The sequence below is a fragment of the Entelurus aequoreus genome, linkage group LG25 (genome assembly GCF_033978785.1).
Source record: "Entelurus aequoreus isolate RoL-2023_Sb linkage group LG25, RoL_Eaeq_v1.1, whole genome shotgun sequence".
NCBI lineage: Eukaryota > Metazoa > Chordata > Actinopteri > Syngnathiformes > Syngnathidae > Entelurus > Entelurus aequoreus.
This window is the reverse complement of record NC_084755.1, coordinates 9,168,740-9,187,575: the sequence shown is the minus strand read 5'-3', so window position 1 is coordinate 9,187,575 and position 18,836 is coordinate 9,168,740. Positions and strand designations below refer to the sequence as shown.

The 18,836-nt window shown below is 36.6% G+C and overlaps 1 protein-coding gene across 1 annotated transcript in view; it reads right to left on the bottom strand.

The window, feature by feature from the left end:
* Window positions 1–14,121, bottom strand: part of LOC133642718 (voltage-dependent calcium channel gamma-1 subunit-like) — a 42,367-nt gene extending 28,246 nt beyond the window's left edge. The window contains exon 1 of the mRNA XM_062037075.1: window positions 13,683–14,121. Coding sequence (XP_061893059.1) covers window positions 13,683–13,923 — 241 coding nt within the window. The 5' untranslated portion in view covers window positions 13,924–14,121. The remainder of the gene's footprint in view (window positions 1–13,682) is intronic.
* Between the last annotated feature and the right edge of the window lie 4,715 nt (window positions 14,122–18,836).

Sequence of the window (18,836 nt, the reverse complement as noted above, 5' to 3'; positions counted from 1 at the left end):
GTCAGATCTAGTCTAGAGGCTGGTGCCAATACCTCAGTAGGCTTCATCAGTTCAAGCTCCAGACTTAGATTGGTCAGATCTAGTCTAGCGTCTGGTGCCAATACCTCAGTAGGCTTCATCAGTTCAAGCTCCAGACTTAGATTGGTCAGATCTAGTCTAGCGATTGGTGCCAATACCTCAGTAGGCTTCATCAGTTCAAGCTCTAGACTTAGATTGGTCAGATTTAGTCTTGCGACTGGTGCCAATACCTCAGTAGGCTTCATCAGTTCAAGCTCCAGACTTAGATTGGTCAGATCTAGTCTAGAGGCTGGTGCCAATACCTCAGTAGGCTTCATCAGTTCAAGCTCCAGATTTAGATTGGTTAGATCTAGTCTACCAAGTGGTGCCAATACCTCAGTAGACTTCATCAGTTCAAGCTCCAGACTTAGATTTGGTCAGATCTAGTCTAGCGACTGGTGCCAATACCTCAGTAGGCTTCATCAGTTCAAACTCCAGACTTAGATTGGTCAGATCTAGTCTAGAGGCTGGTGTCAATACCTCAGTAAGCTTAATCAGTTCAACCTCTAGACTTAGTTGTTCAGATCTAGTCTAGAGGCTGGTGCCAACACCTCAATAGATTTCAACAGTTCAAGCTGTAGACTTAGATTGGTCAGATCTAGTCTAGAGGCTGGTGCCAATACCTCAGTAGGCTTCATCAGTTCAAACTCCAGACTTAGATTGGTCAGATCTAGTCTAGAGGCTGGTGTCAATACCTCAGTAAGCTTAATCAGTTCAACCTCTAGACTTAGTTGTTCAGATCTAGTCTAGAGGCTGGTGCCAACACCTCAATAGATTTCAACAGTTCAAGCTGTAGACTTAGATTGGTCAGATCTAGTCTAGAGGCTGGTGCCAATACCTCGGTAAACTTCAACAGTTCAAGCTCTAGACTTAGATTGATCAAATGTAGTCTAGCGACTGGTGCCAATACCTCAGTAGGCTTCATCAGTTCAAGCTCCAGACTTAGATTGGTCAGATCTAGTCTAGCGATTGGTGCCAATACCTCAGTAGGCTTCACCAGTTCAAACTCCAGACTTAGATTGGTCAGATTTAGTATTGCAACTGGTGCCAATACCTCAGTAGGCTTCATCAGTTCAAACTCCAGACTTAGATTGGTCAGATCTAGTCTAGAGGCTGGTGTCAATACCTCAGTAAGCTTAATCAGTTCAACCTCTAGACTTAGTTGTTCAGATCTAGTCTAGAGGCTGGTGCCAACACCTCAATAGATTTCAACAGTTCAAGCTGTAGACTTAGATTGGTCAGATCTAGTCTAGAGGCTGGTGCCAATACCTCGGTAAACTTCAACAGTTCAAGCTCTAGACTTAGATTGATCAAATGTAGTCTAGCGACTGGTGCCAATACCTCAGTAGGCTTCATCAGTTCAAGCTCCAGACTTAGATTGGTCAGATCTAGTCTAGCGATTGGTGCCAATACCTCAGTAGGCTTCACCAGTTCAAACTCCAGACTTAGATTGGTCAGATTTAGTATTGCAACTGGTGCCAATACCTCAGTAGGCTTCATCAGTTCAAGCTCCAGACTTAGATTGGTCAGATCTAGTCTAGAGGCTGGTGCCAATACCTCCGTAGGCTTCATCAGTTCAAACTCCAGACTTAGATTGGTCAGATTTAGTCTTGCGACTGGTGCCAATACCTCAGTGGGCTTCAACAGTTCAAGCTCCAGACTTATATTGGTCAGATCTAGTCTAGCGACTGGTGCCAATACCTCAGTAGGCTTCATCAGTTCAAACTCCAGACTTAGATTGGTCAAATCTAGTCTAGCGGCTGGTGCCAATACCTCAGTAGGCTTCATCAGTTCAAGCTCCAGACTTAGATTGGTCAGATCTAGTCTAGCGACTGGTGCCAATACCTCAGTAGGCTTCAACAGTTCAAGCTCTAGACTTAGATTGGTCAGGTGTAGTCTTGAGGCTGGTGCCAATACCACAGTTGGCTTCATCAGTTCAAGCTCCAGATTTAGATTGGTTAGATCTAGTCTAGCAAGTGGTGCCAATACCTCAGTAGACTTCATCAGTTCAAGCTCCAGGCTTAGATTTGGTCAGATCTAGTCCAGCGACTGGTGCCAATACCTCAGTAGGCTTCAACAGTTCAAGCTCCAGACTTAGATTGGTCCGATCTAGTCTAGAGGCTGGTGTCAATACCTCAGTAAGCTTAATCAGTTCAACCTCTAGACTTAGTTGTTCAGATCTAGTCTAGAGGCTGGTGCCAATACCTCAATAGATTTCAACAGTTCAAGCTCTAGACTTAGATTGGTCAGATCTAGTCTAGAGGCTGGTGCCAATACCTCAGTAGACTTCAACAGTTCAAGCTCTAGACTTAGATTGATCAAATCTAGTCTAGCGACTGGTGCCAATACCTCCGTAGGCTTCATCAGTTCAAGCTCTGGACTTACAAACGTTTGTAGATTGGTCAGATCTAATCTTAGACACTTGGGTAAAAATCAGACACTGAGAAGTGCAAGACTTCACCGAGCACATTACCTCAGTGGACAAAAACATCAAGTTCAGGCGTGAGGAAATCAAAGACAGTAAGTTGCCTTTTTTGGACTGTGATGTCATTGACGAAATCAGGGGCCTCCATGTTGGGATTTACCGAAAACCCACACAAACCGATCAATACCTACTTTTTGACTCACACTACCCACTGGAACTCAAACTGGGCGTTATCAGAACCATACACCACAGAGCTGATAATGTTCCTAGCAGGCCACAGAGGCCAAAGAGAGACAGCAGAGGCATTTCAGGGAAGACCTCAAAACCTGTGGTTACCCCAGCTGGCTGTTATGAAAAGTGCATCCAGTTCCACAAATAACAAGAACAGAGTGGATGAGGAGGAAAAAGGTGACTGACGCAAAAATATTGTCATTCCATATGTATCAGGTCTATCTGTGAAAATATTTTTTAACCAACAGAACATCCTAGTACACTTCAAACCAGGCAACACCCTGAGACAGAGACTGGTGCATCCTAAAGACCGAACACCACACACCCACAAAAACAATCTGGTGTATGCTATCCAGTGTAATGATGAATGCGCTGAGTCGTAGTCGTGGTCAAAAGTTATGCAAAGAACATTATGTCATGGCTGTCTTGAGTTCAGTTCAGCCAAATGTGTGGGTTTTTCTGACATGGACTTGTTTCTTCAGCATTGTCCACATGTTTCAGTCAGGACTTTGGGAAGGCCATTCTGAAACCTTCATTGTAGCCTGATTTAGCCATTCCTTTACCACTTTTGACGTGTGTTTGGGGTCATTTGCCAACTGCGCCCAAGACCCAACCTCCGGGCTGATGACTTTAGCTTGTCCTGAAGAATTTGGAGGTAATCCTCCTTTTTCATTGTACCATTTACTCTCTGTAAAGCACCAGTTCCATTGGCAGCAAAACAGGCCCAGAGCATAATACTACCACCACCATGCTTGACGGTAGGCATGGTGTTCCTGGGATTAAAGGCCTCAACTTTTCTCCTCCAAACATATTGCTGGGTATTGTGGCCAAACAGTTTAATTTTTGTTTCATCTGACCACAGAACTTTCCTCCAGAAGGTCTTATCTTTGTTTACTGAGTGTTGTTAAAAGGAAAGGCCATGTAACACAGTGGTAAAAATGCCCCTGTGACAACTTTTTTGCAACGTGTTGCTGCCATTAAATTCTAAGTTAATGATTATTTGCAAAAAAAAAATTAAGTTTCTGAGTGTGAACATTAAATATCTCGTCTTTGCAGTCTATTCAATTGAATATAAGTTGAAAAGGATTTGCCAATCATTGTATTCTGTTCTTATTTACCATTTACACAACGTGCCAATTTCACTGGTTACGGGTTTTGTACAATACATATAAACTAAAACGTTGATGGAAGTGTTTGGAAGTTTTTTAAGGGTTTTATAGACAGATTAGAGAGACTCCCATAGGTTCCTTTGTAAGATGACTAGTTAGGAGTGCATTAAAAAAAAGAAAACCATACGTGTGCTTGTCTTACACAATGATTGTGAATTAATTCCAAAACAAGTGCAGTTCCCCTTTAAGGCAAAACTTGGGTTTTATTGGCCAAACACCTCGGCAAATAAGTACGATTAAAATGAGTTTTTTTTAGGCCCATAGCATTACCTACAGCAGGGGTGTCCAAAGTGCGGCCCGGGGGCCATTTGTGGCCCGCAGGTCATTTTTTTAACGGCCCCACGGCACATTTTAAAAATACGATTGAAAACAATTAAAAACATAAGTGGTATAAAAGAGCAAACAGGTGACATGTAACAAGAAAATGTCGCAATGTTTACTCTAATAACACAGAGCTGCCATGCAGGCGGTTTCTTTCTTTAAAAAATAATGAATCATTATGAATTATTGACCTATTCAAGGCTCCAATTACGTCACATCTGAGATATTTTGAGGGAAAATGTTGCATATTTTGTGTTTGCCATATAAAAAAACTGAGCTGTTTTTTATAAAGAAGGGCCTAAAACGAACAAACGTATAATTGACGGATAGATCTGAAATTGACCTCGAGATTATTGTGTTAAAAGTAAACAGTAAAAAAAAAAAATAGAATTTATTTTTTAACACTATAATTATTTGGATCCCCAATAATTTTAGTGTGATTTATTTTTAAGTGTCATTGCTCAAAAATATAATAATATATTAAAATCAATGGTGTTATGAGTTATTGACCTTTTTAAGGCTCCAATTATTATATAATCTCAAATATTCCACTTAAAAATGTTATTGTGTGAAAATATTGCATATTTTGTATTTTTTCCCCCCCAAAAAAACAGGGTTTTCTTTGACAACAAGAGCTTACAACTTAAATCGTTAAAACCGTTATATTGACAGATAGACCTAATGTTGATCTAGAGATTTAAAACTTGAATAATAATAAAAATAATAATACTGAATAATGACACATTTTTAAAACATTTTTGACCAAAACCCTTTGGGGTCCCCGGGATCAAGCCTGAGTGGAGGCCTAAATGTATATTTTTTTTATACATATATTGTATTGGTTTTTAAAATAAAAAATATCAAAATGGCCCCCGCTTGCTTTGATTTTTCAGAATGTGGCCCTCAGTGGAAAAAGTTTGGACACCCCTGACCTACAGGGTGTCTGTCCTACATTTCTTATTGTTTTATCAGAGCTCCTCATGGAATATCCATTGAAATAAGCAGCATTGACCCACAATTAGGCGGTCATTGTCAGGCCCTAACCAATCTGGCGCCCTAGGCAAGATTTTAGGTGGCGCCCCCCCCCACATCGGCAGTGAAGTGTATATACTCACAAGAAACGAATAGCTTTGCCTTTGACCTTTTTTTTTTACTTAAAGAAAGCAAATTAAAAATCAGAATAGTTAACAAGATAAAAAAAAATATGGATAAATAAATGAATACAAAAAATAAAAAATGAATATATGAAATACAATATTTTTTACATACATAAACACAAAATAAAACGTGTCAACAAGTTGCATAAAATAAATTAAAAATACAATATAAATAAGGCACTGCACAAAACAAGATATCAAACCAGTATGACTTTAATAACTATATTACAAAAAAAGGGGATCCTACAGAGTTCTCTATTTGTGCTTTTTAATATTGCATTAGACTTACAAATGACTGTACACCAGGGAGTACTGTAATTACCTAACGTTACATTATTATTTTCCATAACAATTTAGCCCCCTCCACAATATTAACCCGACGTTAAAACAGAACTAGCTGTTAGCAATTTGCCGAATCATGTAACATTAGCTTAATGCTAAAAAGCCAGGTACTATCACATTCTGTAACAGACAAATAATTTCATGTAGGCTAACGTTACCTACCTGCTACCTCTGTCTTTTTCTCGTTTCTCCTCTTCTTTTCTCTTTTTTCTTCCCTGGGCACCTGACAGTTTTGGCCGTTTTGACATCTTGTGTTGATTTTTTTATGTGGGACGTCGAAAAAGAGTCATGATACGGGAAGGGAGGGGGCGCACCGTGCCGGGGGAGCGGGGGCGTAATGTTGTAACAAATAATATTTCTATTAAATAGGCTTTACTTTGCATTTTAATTAACGTGGGATTATTTCATGTATTTAGAAATAATAGTACCAACTTTATTTTTTTTTATTTTTTTTTTCCCTCCATCATTTGTGGCACTGGCGTGGCGCCCCCTGATGGACGGCGCCCTTAGCATTTGCCTATACGGCCTATGCCACGGGCCGGCCCTGGTCATTGTTGTAGAGAACACAGTCTCTTCAGAAAGAACTGATTATATATATATTTTTTTTTAAACATACACTACTTTGACATATGGTGACAGCAGTCAGTGGTGTGTATTCGAGGCAGCCATGCCCAAAATGACACGTTTACCTTTCTAATGACTCCCCGGTAACTAAAGGCTTCTATTAGTCAGCCTGCAAGGTCGATGATGCACTCCAATCTCCTCCAGTGTGGACATGAAACTTGTTTCCAGTCAGTTCACCTTGTCTCTTATGAACAGAAAGCCATTTTGTGGCTTTTATTGCTTTTCTGAAAAACCTATCCCATTTTTTTTTCTCATAGAACTGTCTTCATTTGAAAAATGTTTAACATTACACTTTTACAAGTATAGGATTGTTGTCTTTTCTTGTAGTATTATGATGTTTTTTTCCTCACAAGAATGTTTTTATTTCATTTTTTTGTAACATTACAAATTTACTAGTACACGATTATTACTTTTTCTTGTAGCATTAAGAGGTAATTTTTTTTCTCTCATAAAATTATGTCTGTATTTATTTATATCTGTATTTATCTACCAGGGGGCATAGAAACCCCCGGACAACAAAGCTCATTGCGACAACATAATCATAAAATTGCCAACATTTTAAGTTTTTTTTTGGAAAATTGCGACTGTTATTGAGTACAATTCCAACTTTTATAATAATATTGCACAAATGTCCCCCTCTGGTCATTAAATTTGGCCAAAGGGGGCGCATTTCAATTTCTTACACACACTTGTTATTTCATATGTTGACAAAAAGTAATAATTTTACTCAAAAAATGTCACTATTTTATGAGAACAACAAAAAAAATGGCTATATTGTGATAAAAGTCAGAATTTTATATGACAAATGTCACCATTTTGCATTAAAAAGTAATAATTTTACGAGAACATATTGCAATATTACAGAAACAGAAAGAATATGAGAAATTGTTTCCAATTTTATAAGAAAAAATTTGACACATTGTGAGAAAAAGACTACTTTTAGTTATTTAATTTATTTTTTATTTTTTTTGTAATTGGTATTTAATCTTTATTATTTACTTCAAGTTATTACATTATGTCTCTACATACATATTTATTAGATTTTTTTAAATTAATTTTGGCCAAAGGGGGCGCATTTCAATTTCTTACACACACTTGTTATTTCATATGTTGACAAAAAGTAATAATTTTACTCAAAAAATGTCACTATTTTATGAGAACAACAAAAAAAATGGCTATATTGTGATAAAAGTCAGAATTTTATATGACAAATGTCACCATTTTGCATTAAAAAGTAATAATTTTACGAGAACATATTGCAATATTACAGAAACAGAAAGAATATGAGAAATTGTTTCCAATTTTATAAGAAAAAATTTGACACATTGTGAGAAAAAGACTACTTTTAGTTATTTAATTTTTTTTTTATTTTTTTTGTAATTGGTATTTAATCTTTATTATTTACTTCAAGTTATTACATTATGTCTCTACATACATATTTATTAGATTTTTTTAAATTAATTTTGGCCAAAGGGGGCGCATTTCAATTTCTTACACACACTTATTTCATATGTTGACAAAAAGTCATAATTTTACTCAAAAAATGTCACTATTTTATGAGAACAACAAAAAAAATGGCTATATTGTGATAAAAGTCAGAATTTTATATGACAAATGTCACCATTTTGCATTAAAAAGTAATAATTTTACGAGAACATATTGCAATATTACAGAAACAGAAAGAATATGAGAAATTGTTTCCAATTTTATAAGAAAAAATTCGACACATTGTGAGAAAAAGACTACTTTTAGTTATTATTTTTTATTTTTTAAATGTTTGTAATTGGTATTTAATCTTCATTATTTACTTCAAGTTATTACATTATGTCTCTATATACATATTTATTTGATTTGTTTAAATTAATTTTGGCCAAAGGGGGCGCATTTCAATTTCTTACACACACTTGTTATTTCATATGTTGACAAAAAGTCATAATTTTACTCAAAAAATGTCACTATTTTACGAGAACAACAAAAAAAATGGCTATATTGTGATAAAAGTCAGAATTTTACATGACAAATTTCACCATTTTGCATTAAAAAGTAAAAATGAAATACCAATTACAAACAAACAAACAAAACAACTAAAAGTAGTCTATTCCTCACAATGTGTCGACTTTTTTCTTATAAAATTGGAAACAATTTCTCATATTCTTTCTATTTCTGTAATATTGCAATATGTTCTCGTAAAATTATTACTTTTTAATGCAAAATGGTGACATTTGTCATATAAAATTCTGACTTTTATCACAATATAGCCATTTGTTTTGTTGTTCTCGTAAAGTAGTGACATTTTTTTGAGTAAAATTATGACTTTTTGTCAACATATGAAATAACAAGTGTGTGTAAGAAATTGAAATGCGCCCCCTTTGGCCAAATTTAATTAAAAAAAATCTAATTAATATGTATATAGAGACATAATGTAATAATTTGAAGTAAATAATGAAAATTAAATACCAATTACAAACAAACAAACAAAAAAAACTAAAAGTAGTCTATTTCTCACAATGTGTCAACTTTTTTATTATAAAATTGGGAACAATTTCTCATAATATTGCAATATTTTCTTTTAAAAATATTACTTTTTAATGCAAAATGGTGACATTTGTCTTATAAAATTCTGACTTTTATCACAATATAGCCATTTTTTTTGTTGTTCTCGTAAAATAGTGACATTTTTTGAGTAAAATTATGACTTTTTGTCAACATATGAAATAACAAGTGTGTGTAAGAAATTGAAATGCGCCCCCTTTGGCCAAATTTAATTAAAAAAAATCTAATAAATATGTATATAGAGACATAATGTAATAATTTGAAGTAAATAATGAAAATTAAATACCAATTACAAACAAACAAAAAAAAAAACTAAAAGTAGTCTATTTTTCACAATGTGTCAACTTTTTTATTATAAAATTGGGAACAATTTCTCATAATATTGCAATATTTTCTTTTAAAAATATTACTTTTTAATGCAAAATGGTGACATTTGTCTTATAAAATTCTGACTTTTATCACTATATTGCCCTTTTTTTTTGTAAAATAGTGACATTTTTTGAGTAAAATTATGACTTTTTGTCAACATATGAAATAACAAGTGTGTGTAAGAAATTGAAATGCGCCTCCTTTGGCCAAATTTAATTAAAAAAAATCTAATAAATATGTATATAGAGACATAATGTAATAATTTGAAGTAAATAATGAAAATTAAATACCAATAAAAAAAAATAAAAAAATATATAAGTAGTCTATTTCTCACAATGTGTCGACTTTTTTCTTATAAAATTGGGAACAATTTCTCATAATATTGCAATATTTTCTTGTAAAATTAATACTTTTTAATGCAAAATGGTGACACTTGTCTTATAAAATTCGGACTTTTATCACAATATTGCCCTTTTTTTTTTTGTAAAACAGTGACATTTTTTGAGTAAAATTATGACTTTTGTCATAATTTTGCCGAGTAAAATTACCATTAATATTATAATATTGTCAAAATGTCAAGATGGCGGCGCCCTGACGGGCTGCGGCTTGCAGACGCTCATGGCGCTGGAATAAAAAAAGACAACATAACATACATCCATAAACGTGGACGCATGTGAAAAAGTGCAATATATTTATCTGTACAGTAATCTATTTATTTATTTATATATATTTATTTATTTTATATATATATATTATATATATATTATTTATATATATTTATTTATATATGCACCTTATTGCTTTTTTTTTACCCTGCACTACCATGAGCTTATGTAACGGAATTTCGTTCTTATCTGTGCTGTAAAGTTCAAATTTGAATGACAATAAAAAGGAAGTCTAAGTCTAATTCTTACAAAAGTTATATGCTAATAAAATTATGACTTTGTTCCGTTGAAAGACAACAAGAATCTGTGTTCAAGTTCCAGGCCTTTTCCTATCTTTTTCTGTCGGCTCTTTCTACAACCCAACCGTGCAGGTGCTTTGACAGCAAATCCTGCCTCCGTGATTATCCAACAAGGCGACGTGGAGGGCTTTAATATGCATGAACGATACTCTCTAAAAACTCTCTTCGGACAGTTTAGGAGAACTTCCTTCCTCATCATCATCTAAAGACTCCCCGCCTCCATCCACCCACGTAACCCCTCCTCAATCCTCTTCATCCCTCCTCTGGAGTCTCCCAGGTGGACTCTTAACCGGTGAGACGGAGCTCTAAGCCACTCTTTATTAAGGCCCCATCCTGATGTGGAGGTGCAAGAACCCTCGGGCCAAGTCAATGAGAGTCGGACTGAAATCTCCAGGCTGGGCCTGTGGTCACGTACTCTCACAGCCGGAGGCCAGCCGCACTTCCAAAGTCTTCTTTTGCGACTTTTAAACTAACTAGAACTCAGGTTGAGAATTATAACTTCATTGTCAAACATCAGCTGAAATCCTGAATCTTGTTGAATATCCAAGGTGGCTCTTAGTTTAAACACACACACACACACACACGAACACACACACGAACACACACACACGCACACACACACACACACACACACACACACACACACACACACACACACACACACACACACACACACACACATTCTTGTATTTGTTACCTTCTTGAGACCGCCAAATAGTGCCTACCTCTTTAGGACCACCCTTTCTAGATATATAAAGATGTGTATTTACAACATTAATAATACATACAAACTATGCAAATATAAAAAAGCTTGTTGTGAAAAATGAGTTGGAATTTCAAAAGAAAAAGGTCACAATTTCACAAGAAAAACTTTGAATTTTGGCAGTATTATAATAAAAGTCGTAATTTTACTCAACGCAAGTCAAAATTTTACCAGAAAAACTGAACGTTTGTGCGATATTTTGCTAAAAGTTGGAATTTTACTCAATAACAGTCGCAGTTTTTCAAGAAAAGGTTAACATTTTGGCCATTTTATGAAAAGAGTCGTAATTTTACTCAACGCAAGTCAAAATTTTGCTAGCAAAACTGAAAGTTTGTGCGATATTATAATAAAAGTTGGAATTTTACTCAATAACTGTGGCAGTTTTACAAGAAAAGCTTAGCATTTTGGCCATTTTATGAAAAGAGTCGTAATTTTACTCAACGCAAGTCACAATTTTACCAGAAAAACTGAACGTTTGTGCAATATTATGATAAAAGTTGGATTTTTACTCAATATCAGTCTCAGTTTTACAAGAAAAGCTTAGCATTTTGGCCATTTTATGAAAAGAGTCGTAATTTTACTCGACGCAAGTCAAAAATTTACAAGAAAAACTGATCGTTTGTGCGATTTTATGATAAAAGTTGGTATTTTACTCAATAATAGTCGCAGTTTTTCAAGAAAAGCTTAGCATTTTGGCCATTTTATGAAAAGAGTCGTAATTTTTCTCTACGAAAGGCACAATTTTATTATAGAACTTTAACATTTTGGCAATATTTTAATAATAATCGGAATTTTACTTGGCTAAACTAAGACAAAAGTCATGATTTTACTCCAAAAATGTCACTGTTTTACAAGAACAACAAAACAAATTGGCAATGTTGTGATACAAGTCAAAATTTTATATGACAAATGTCACCATTTTGCATTAAAAAGTAATAATTTTATATTAAGTAATAATTTTACGAGAAAATATTGCAATATTACAGAAACAAAGAATGAGAAATTGTTCCCAATTGTATAAGAAAAAAGTCGACACAGTGTGAGAAAAAGACTGCTTTTAGTTAATTTATTATTATTATCATTTTTTAAATTGTTTTTTAATCTTCGTTATTTACTATCTTCATTAATTTACAGTATGTCTCTAAATACATATTTAATAGATTTTTTTTTAAATTAATTTTGGCCAAAGGGGGAGCATTTCAATTTCTTACACACACTTGTTATTTCATATGTTGACCAGAGGGGGAGCACTTTTAAAAGCGACACACAGTCAATTTGAAAAATCCCTCCTTTTTGGGACCAACCTCATTTTGATAGATTTCACCACCAGGGGTGCAAATGAGACATTCTCTATTAGATGCAATGGTTTTCTGTATTGGGACCATGATTTATGTCATCACTTGTTCACACCTCCTCATATGGAAGATACTTTTCCTTGTTGGTGTCTCAAGAAGGATAGAAATACAAGAACACACACACGCACACGTGTGCCCAAACACACATTTTTGTATGTGTTACCTTCTTGAGGCTGCCGAAAAATGCCTACTTCTTTAGGACCACCCTTTCTAGATATATAAAGATGTGTATTTACAATATTAATAATATATACATACTATGCAAATATAAACAAACGCAATTGGTGGATCTACACCTGACATCCACTTTAATGATACCAAGTACAGGAGCATATCTAGTCGATACTACTATGATTAACGCCTATATTTTTTAGCATCACAAAATCTTTTGTTTTTAAAAAATGCATATTATGTTTATAAAGTCAGGAAATATGTCCCTGGACACATGAGGACTTTGAATATGACCAATGTATGATCCTGTAACGACTTGGTATCGGATTGATACCCAAATGTGTGGTATCATCCAAAACTAATGTAAAGTATCAAACAATGGAAGAATAAGTGATTCTTACATTTGAACAGAAGTGTAGATAGAACATGTTAAAAGAGAAAGTAAACAGATATTAACAGTAAATGAACAAATAGATTAATAATTCATTTTCTACCACTTGTCCTTAATAATGTTGACAAAATAATAGGTGTATAAATGACACAATATGTTACTGCATATGTCAGCAGACTAAATTAGGAGTCTTTGTTTGTTTACTTACTACTAAAAGACAAGTTGTCTTGTATGTTCACTATTTTATTTAAGGACAAACTTGCAATAATTAACATATGTTTAATGTACACTAAGATACCAAAAAAATAATGCCATTTTTTGTGGTCCCCTTTATTTAGAAAAGTATCGAAATACAAAATATTGGTATCGGGACAACACTAATATATTTTAATAAAAAAGGCTTAAAAACCATTCTTTTAAAAAAAAAAAAAGCCTTTTTTTTTTTTTGATACATGCATACTAGTTTTAGCTATTTGGCTGTTCTAGTCTTTATTTTTATTAATTTTTTTAATTATGATTTTATTTTTTATTTTATTTTTTTTAATACACTGTAGCACTTTGAGGTTGTTTACTCAATGTAAAGTGCTTTTTTTTACAAATAAAATATATTATTATTATTATTATAAATATTTTTTTTGATAATAACTTACCAAAACTGTAAAAAAAAGTGTTTTTTTTTTACTGCTTATCAGGTTCCCTAAAGTCCTGGATCCAATCCGAGCTCCAACAAAAACAACACAAAACGGTTCCTCGCCAACCCAGTGGTTCCTAAAGCAGGTCGCCGTCATACCTCCGGGTAAGCTGATGGGTCCGCAGCCTTGGCCCTGGGGGTCCTCCTCCACCATGAAGATGCTTTTTTTGCAGAGCCTCCACAGGCCGAAGTGGGCCGCCTCGCAGGTGGCGTTGAGCTTCTCCACGCGGGGGCTCAGCACCGCCCAGTGGTCGGTGACCACGGCGGCCAGCATGGACGACATGCCCACCACCAGGACCAGCGACGTGATCTTCACCTTGGTGGCCTGCTCCTCGAACATGATGCACTCCCTGGAAGTTCTTCTCTCCTCTGCTTCTTCCACGTCCTCCGCCTTGTGCCTGGTGGTCCTTACGCACACAAGAAGACAAAGTGGGGACCTGATGACAGTGCCCTAGTTTCTCCCTGCACACTCTTCCTCTCCCTCACTAGTTCTATTAAGACCTCGGCTAAACGACACGAATGGGATGAGTTTACGACTTTTACTCCTATAATGAGACCACATCTTTTGGTTGTTTGTCTCTCTCTTATTAGTGCCCCCAAAATGGCACTGGCTCGGATCTACAACATTTTCTTTGTCACTTGAAGCTCATTTGTCTCCGGTGCCGCGCATCAGGGGACTATTTCCTTTATTATGAGATGATCTACTTCCCCGGCCAATCAGGAGTCATCATTTCAGACAATGGCAGGAGGTAATCCACATTTTAGGCCATGTTTCTAATCATGTATCTCTAAAAAAAACAAACTTTTATACACTTGTAAAGAACATAATGTCATGGCTGTCTTGAGTTTCCAATCATTTCTACAACTCTTATTTTTTTGTGATAGAGTGATTGGAGCACATACTTGTTGGTCACAAAAAAACATTCATGAAGTTTGGTTCTTTTATGAATTTATTATGGGTCTATTGAAAATGTGAGCAAATCTGCTGGGTCAAAAGTATACATACAGCAATGTTAAAGGCATACTTACCAATTATTCAGCGCCTCCCGGCAGAGATTTTCTCCCGACAAACTCCCGGTATTCAGCCGGAGCTGGAAGCCACGCCCCCTCCAGCTCAATGCGGAAATTACAGACATGGCGACGCCGTCGACGAGCAAGATGAAGAAATACGCTTGCAAGTTCCAACACGAATGGAAACAAGAATTTCAGTCCATCCAGGACAGTTCGAAGGGGAAGGTGTATGTTGCCTGTAAATATGTAGAACAGACTTCTCCATTGAACACGGTGGCCGAAATGATATACTCGTCATGAACGGAGAAGTTAAACAGGACAATACTGCCATCTAATGGATAGCCACCGGAACACTGAAATTCAAGTATTTATTTTATGTAAATAAAATAAATAAATATATATGAACATATATATATATATAGCTAGAATTCACTGAAAGTCAAGTATTTCATACATATATATATATATATATATATATATATATATTATATATATATATATATATATATATATATATATATATATATATATATATATATATATATATATATATATATATATATATATATATGAAATACTCGAGTTGGTGAATTCTAGCTGTAAATAACCACGCCCCCCCGCCCCCAACCCCCCCACCCCACCCCCGACCAAGCCCCACTCCCCCACCCCCTACCCCCCACCTCCCGATATTGGAGGTCTCAAGGTTGGCAAGTATGGTTAAAGGCCTACTGAAAGCCACTACTACCGACCACGCAGTCTGATAGTTTATATATCAATGATGAAATCTTAACATTGCAACACATGCCAATACGGCCGGGTTAGATTAGTAAAGTGCAGTATTAAATTTCCCGCGAAAGATCCTGCTGAAAACGTCTCGGTATGATGACGTTTGCGCGTGACGTCACGGATTGTAGCGGACATTTTGGGACAGCGCTGTGGCCAGCTATTAAGTCGTCTGTTTTCATCGCGAAAATTCCACAGTATTCTGGACATCTGTGTTGGTGAATCTTTTGCAATTTTTTTTAATGAACAATGAAGACAGCAAAGAAGAAAGCTGTAGGTGGGAAGCGGTGTATTAGCGGCCGGCTGCAGCAACACAAACACGTAGCGGCTACGTCGTAGCCGGTGTTTCATTGTTTACATTCCCGAACGATGACAGTCAAGCTTTACCATTGCCCTGTGGAGAACTGGGACAACAGAGAGGACTATGAGTTGGATACGCGCTACCGTGAGTACGCAGCTGCGGCTTCCAAACATTTGATCGCTTGCCCGTACGTGCGCGCCGCTATGTGCATGTCACGTACGTAACTTTGGGGAAATATATGTGCTGTATGAACTTTGCGGAAGTGAACGGTACTTTGGGCTGTGGGATTGAGTGTGTTGTGCAGGTGTTTGATTTGTATTGGCGGGTTATATGGACGGGAGGGGGGAGGTGTTTGTTATGCGGGATTAATTTGTGGCATATTAAATATAAGCCTGGTTGTGTTGTGGCTAATAGAGTATATATATGTCTTGTGTTTATTTACTGTTGTAGTCATTCCCAGCTGAATATCAGGTCCCACCCGCCTCTCACAGCATCTTCCCTATCTGAATCGCTTTCACTGCCCTCTAATCCTTCACTCTCACTTTCCTCATCCACGAATCTTTCAACCTCGCTCAAATTAATGGGGAAATCGACGCTTTCTCGGTCCGAATCTCTCTCGCTGCTGGCGGCCATGATTGTAAACAATGTGCAGATGTGAGGAGCTCCACAACCAATGACGTCACGCTACTTCCGGTACAGGCAAGGCTTTTTTTATCAGCGACCAAAAAAAGTTGCGAACTTTATCGCCGATGTTCTCTACTAAATCCTTTCAGCAAAAATATGGCAATATTGCGAAATGATCAAGTATGACACGTAGAATGGACCTGCTATCCCCGTTTGAATAAGAAAATCTCATTTCAGTAGGCCTTTTATATTTGCTTACATGTCCCTTGGCAAGTTTCACTGCAATAAGGCACTTTTGGTAGCCATCCACAAGCTTCTGCCGGAATTTTTGACCACTCCTCTTGACAAAATTGGTGCAGTTCAGCTAAATGTGTTGCTTTACTGACATGGACTTGTTTCTTCAGCATTGTCCACACGATTAAGTCAGGACTTTGAGAAGGCCATTCTAAAACCTTAATTCTAGCCTGATTTAGCCATTCCTTTACCACTTCAGGCGTGTGTTTGGGGGTCATTGTCCTGTTGGAACACCCAACTGCGCCCAAGACCCAACCTCCGGGCTGAAGAATTTGGAGGTAATCCTCCTTGTTCGTTGTCCCATTTACTCTCTGTGAAACATCAGTTCCATTGGCAGCAAAACGGTTATCCACATTTTAGGCCATGTCTCTAAAAAACAACTTTTATTGCACAATATACAGTCGTGGACAAAAGTTGACATACACTTGTAAAGAACATAATGTCATGGCTGTCTTGAGTTTCCAATCATTTCTACAACTCTTATTTTGTTGTGATAGAGTGATTGGAGCACATACTTGTTGGTCACAAAAAACATTCATGAAGTTTGGTTCTTTTATGAATTTTTTATGGGTCTCCCTCTTGTTTTCATGTGTTTTTTTTTTTTTGCCTTTTGGTTCGGGACCCTTTGGGACTGCGTGACAAGGGTTCATGAATTTTTCTTTAATCTGACCACAGAACTTTCCTCCAGAAGGTCTTATCTTTGTCCATGTGATGTCAGATGAAACAAAAACTGAGCTGTTTGGCCACAATACCCAGCAATATATACCGTAATTTCCGGACTATAAGCCGCTACTTTTTCCCCTCGTCCTGGTCCCTGCGGCTTATACAAGGGTGCGGCTTATTTACGGCCTGTTCTTCTCCGACACCGACGAAGAGGATTTCGGTGGTTTTAGTGCGCAGGAGGAAGACGATGACACAATGATTAAAGACTGACTTTTCATATACCGGTAGGCTGGTTATTTTGATAACGTACAGGCGAGCACTTTGTATTACTTTGTACCGTTGTATTATTTGTACTCTGCACGAATGCTGTTCGCCATGTCAAAGATGTGAAAGTTTGATTGAATGATTGAAAGATTTATTGTTAATAAATGGGACGCTTTGCGTTCCCAAACAGTCATCTCTGTCCCGACAATCCCCTCCGAGGTAGCAGGAACCCCTATATACTACGGTAATTACACATCAAAACCCTGCGGCTTATAGTCGGGTGCGGCTTATATATGGAGCAATCTGTATTTTCCCCTAAATTTAGCTGGTGCGGCTTATAGTCAGGTGCGGCTTATAGTCCGGAAATTACGTTTTTTTTTTTTTTTTTTCTTATCATCATGGTGCGGATCACGGCTGCCTCAGTGTTATCGTGCGCTCTGTTTTGTTGTTTTTGTATGTTGCACAATTGCACCAAGAAAAATTCCTAGTTTGTGGCACTAAAAAATATTCTGATTCTGATTCTGTATATGTTTGGAGGACAAAATGTGAGGCCTTTAATCCCAGGAACACCACACCTACCGTCAAGCATGGTGGTGGTAGTATTATGCTCTGGGCCTGTTTGGCTGCCAATGGAACTGGTGCTTTACAGAGAGTAAATGGGACAATGAAAAAGGAGGATTACATCCTAAATTCTTCAGGACGACCTAAAATCACAATGACCCCAAACACACGTCAAAAGTGGTAAAGGAATGACTAAATCAGGCTAGAATTAAGGTTTTAGAATGGCCTTCCCAAAGTCCTGACTTAAACGTGTGGACAATGCTGAAGAAACAAGTCCATGTCAGAAAACCAACACATTTAGCTGAACTGCAGCAATTTTGTGGTCAAAAATTCTATCAGAAGCTTGTGGATGGCTACCAAAAGTGCCTTATTGCAGTGAAACTTGCCAAGGGACATGAAAGTAAATATCAACATTGCTGTATGTATACTTTTGACCCAGCACATTTGCTCACATTTTCAGTAGACCCATAATAAATTCATAAAATTCATGAACGTTTTTTTGTGACCAACAAGTATGTGCTCCAATCACTCTATCACAACAAAATAAGAGTTGTAGAAATGATTGGAAACTCAACACAGCCATGACATTATGTTCTTTACAAGTGTATGTCAACTTTTGACCACGACTATACAAGCCTTTCCTTGGACCAGCGACAATCCCGCTATACAACACAACAATCAGAGAGAAGCACTTTAAAAGGAAATAACTGTCTCACGGGCACAATCATCCCTTTTTTTGGACGTGCTTTTTT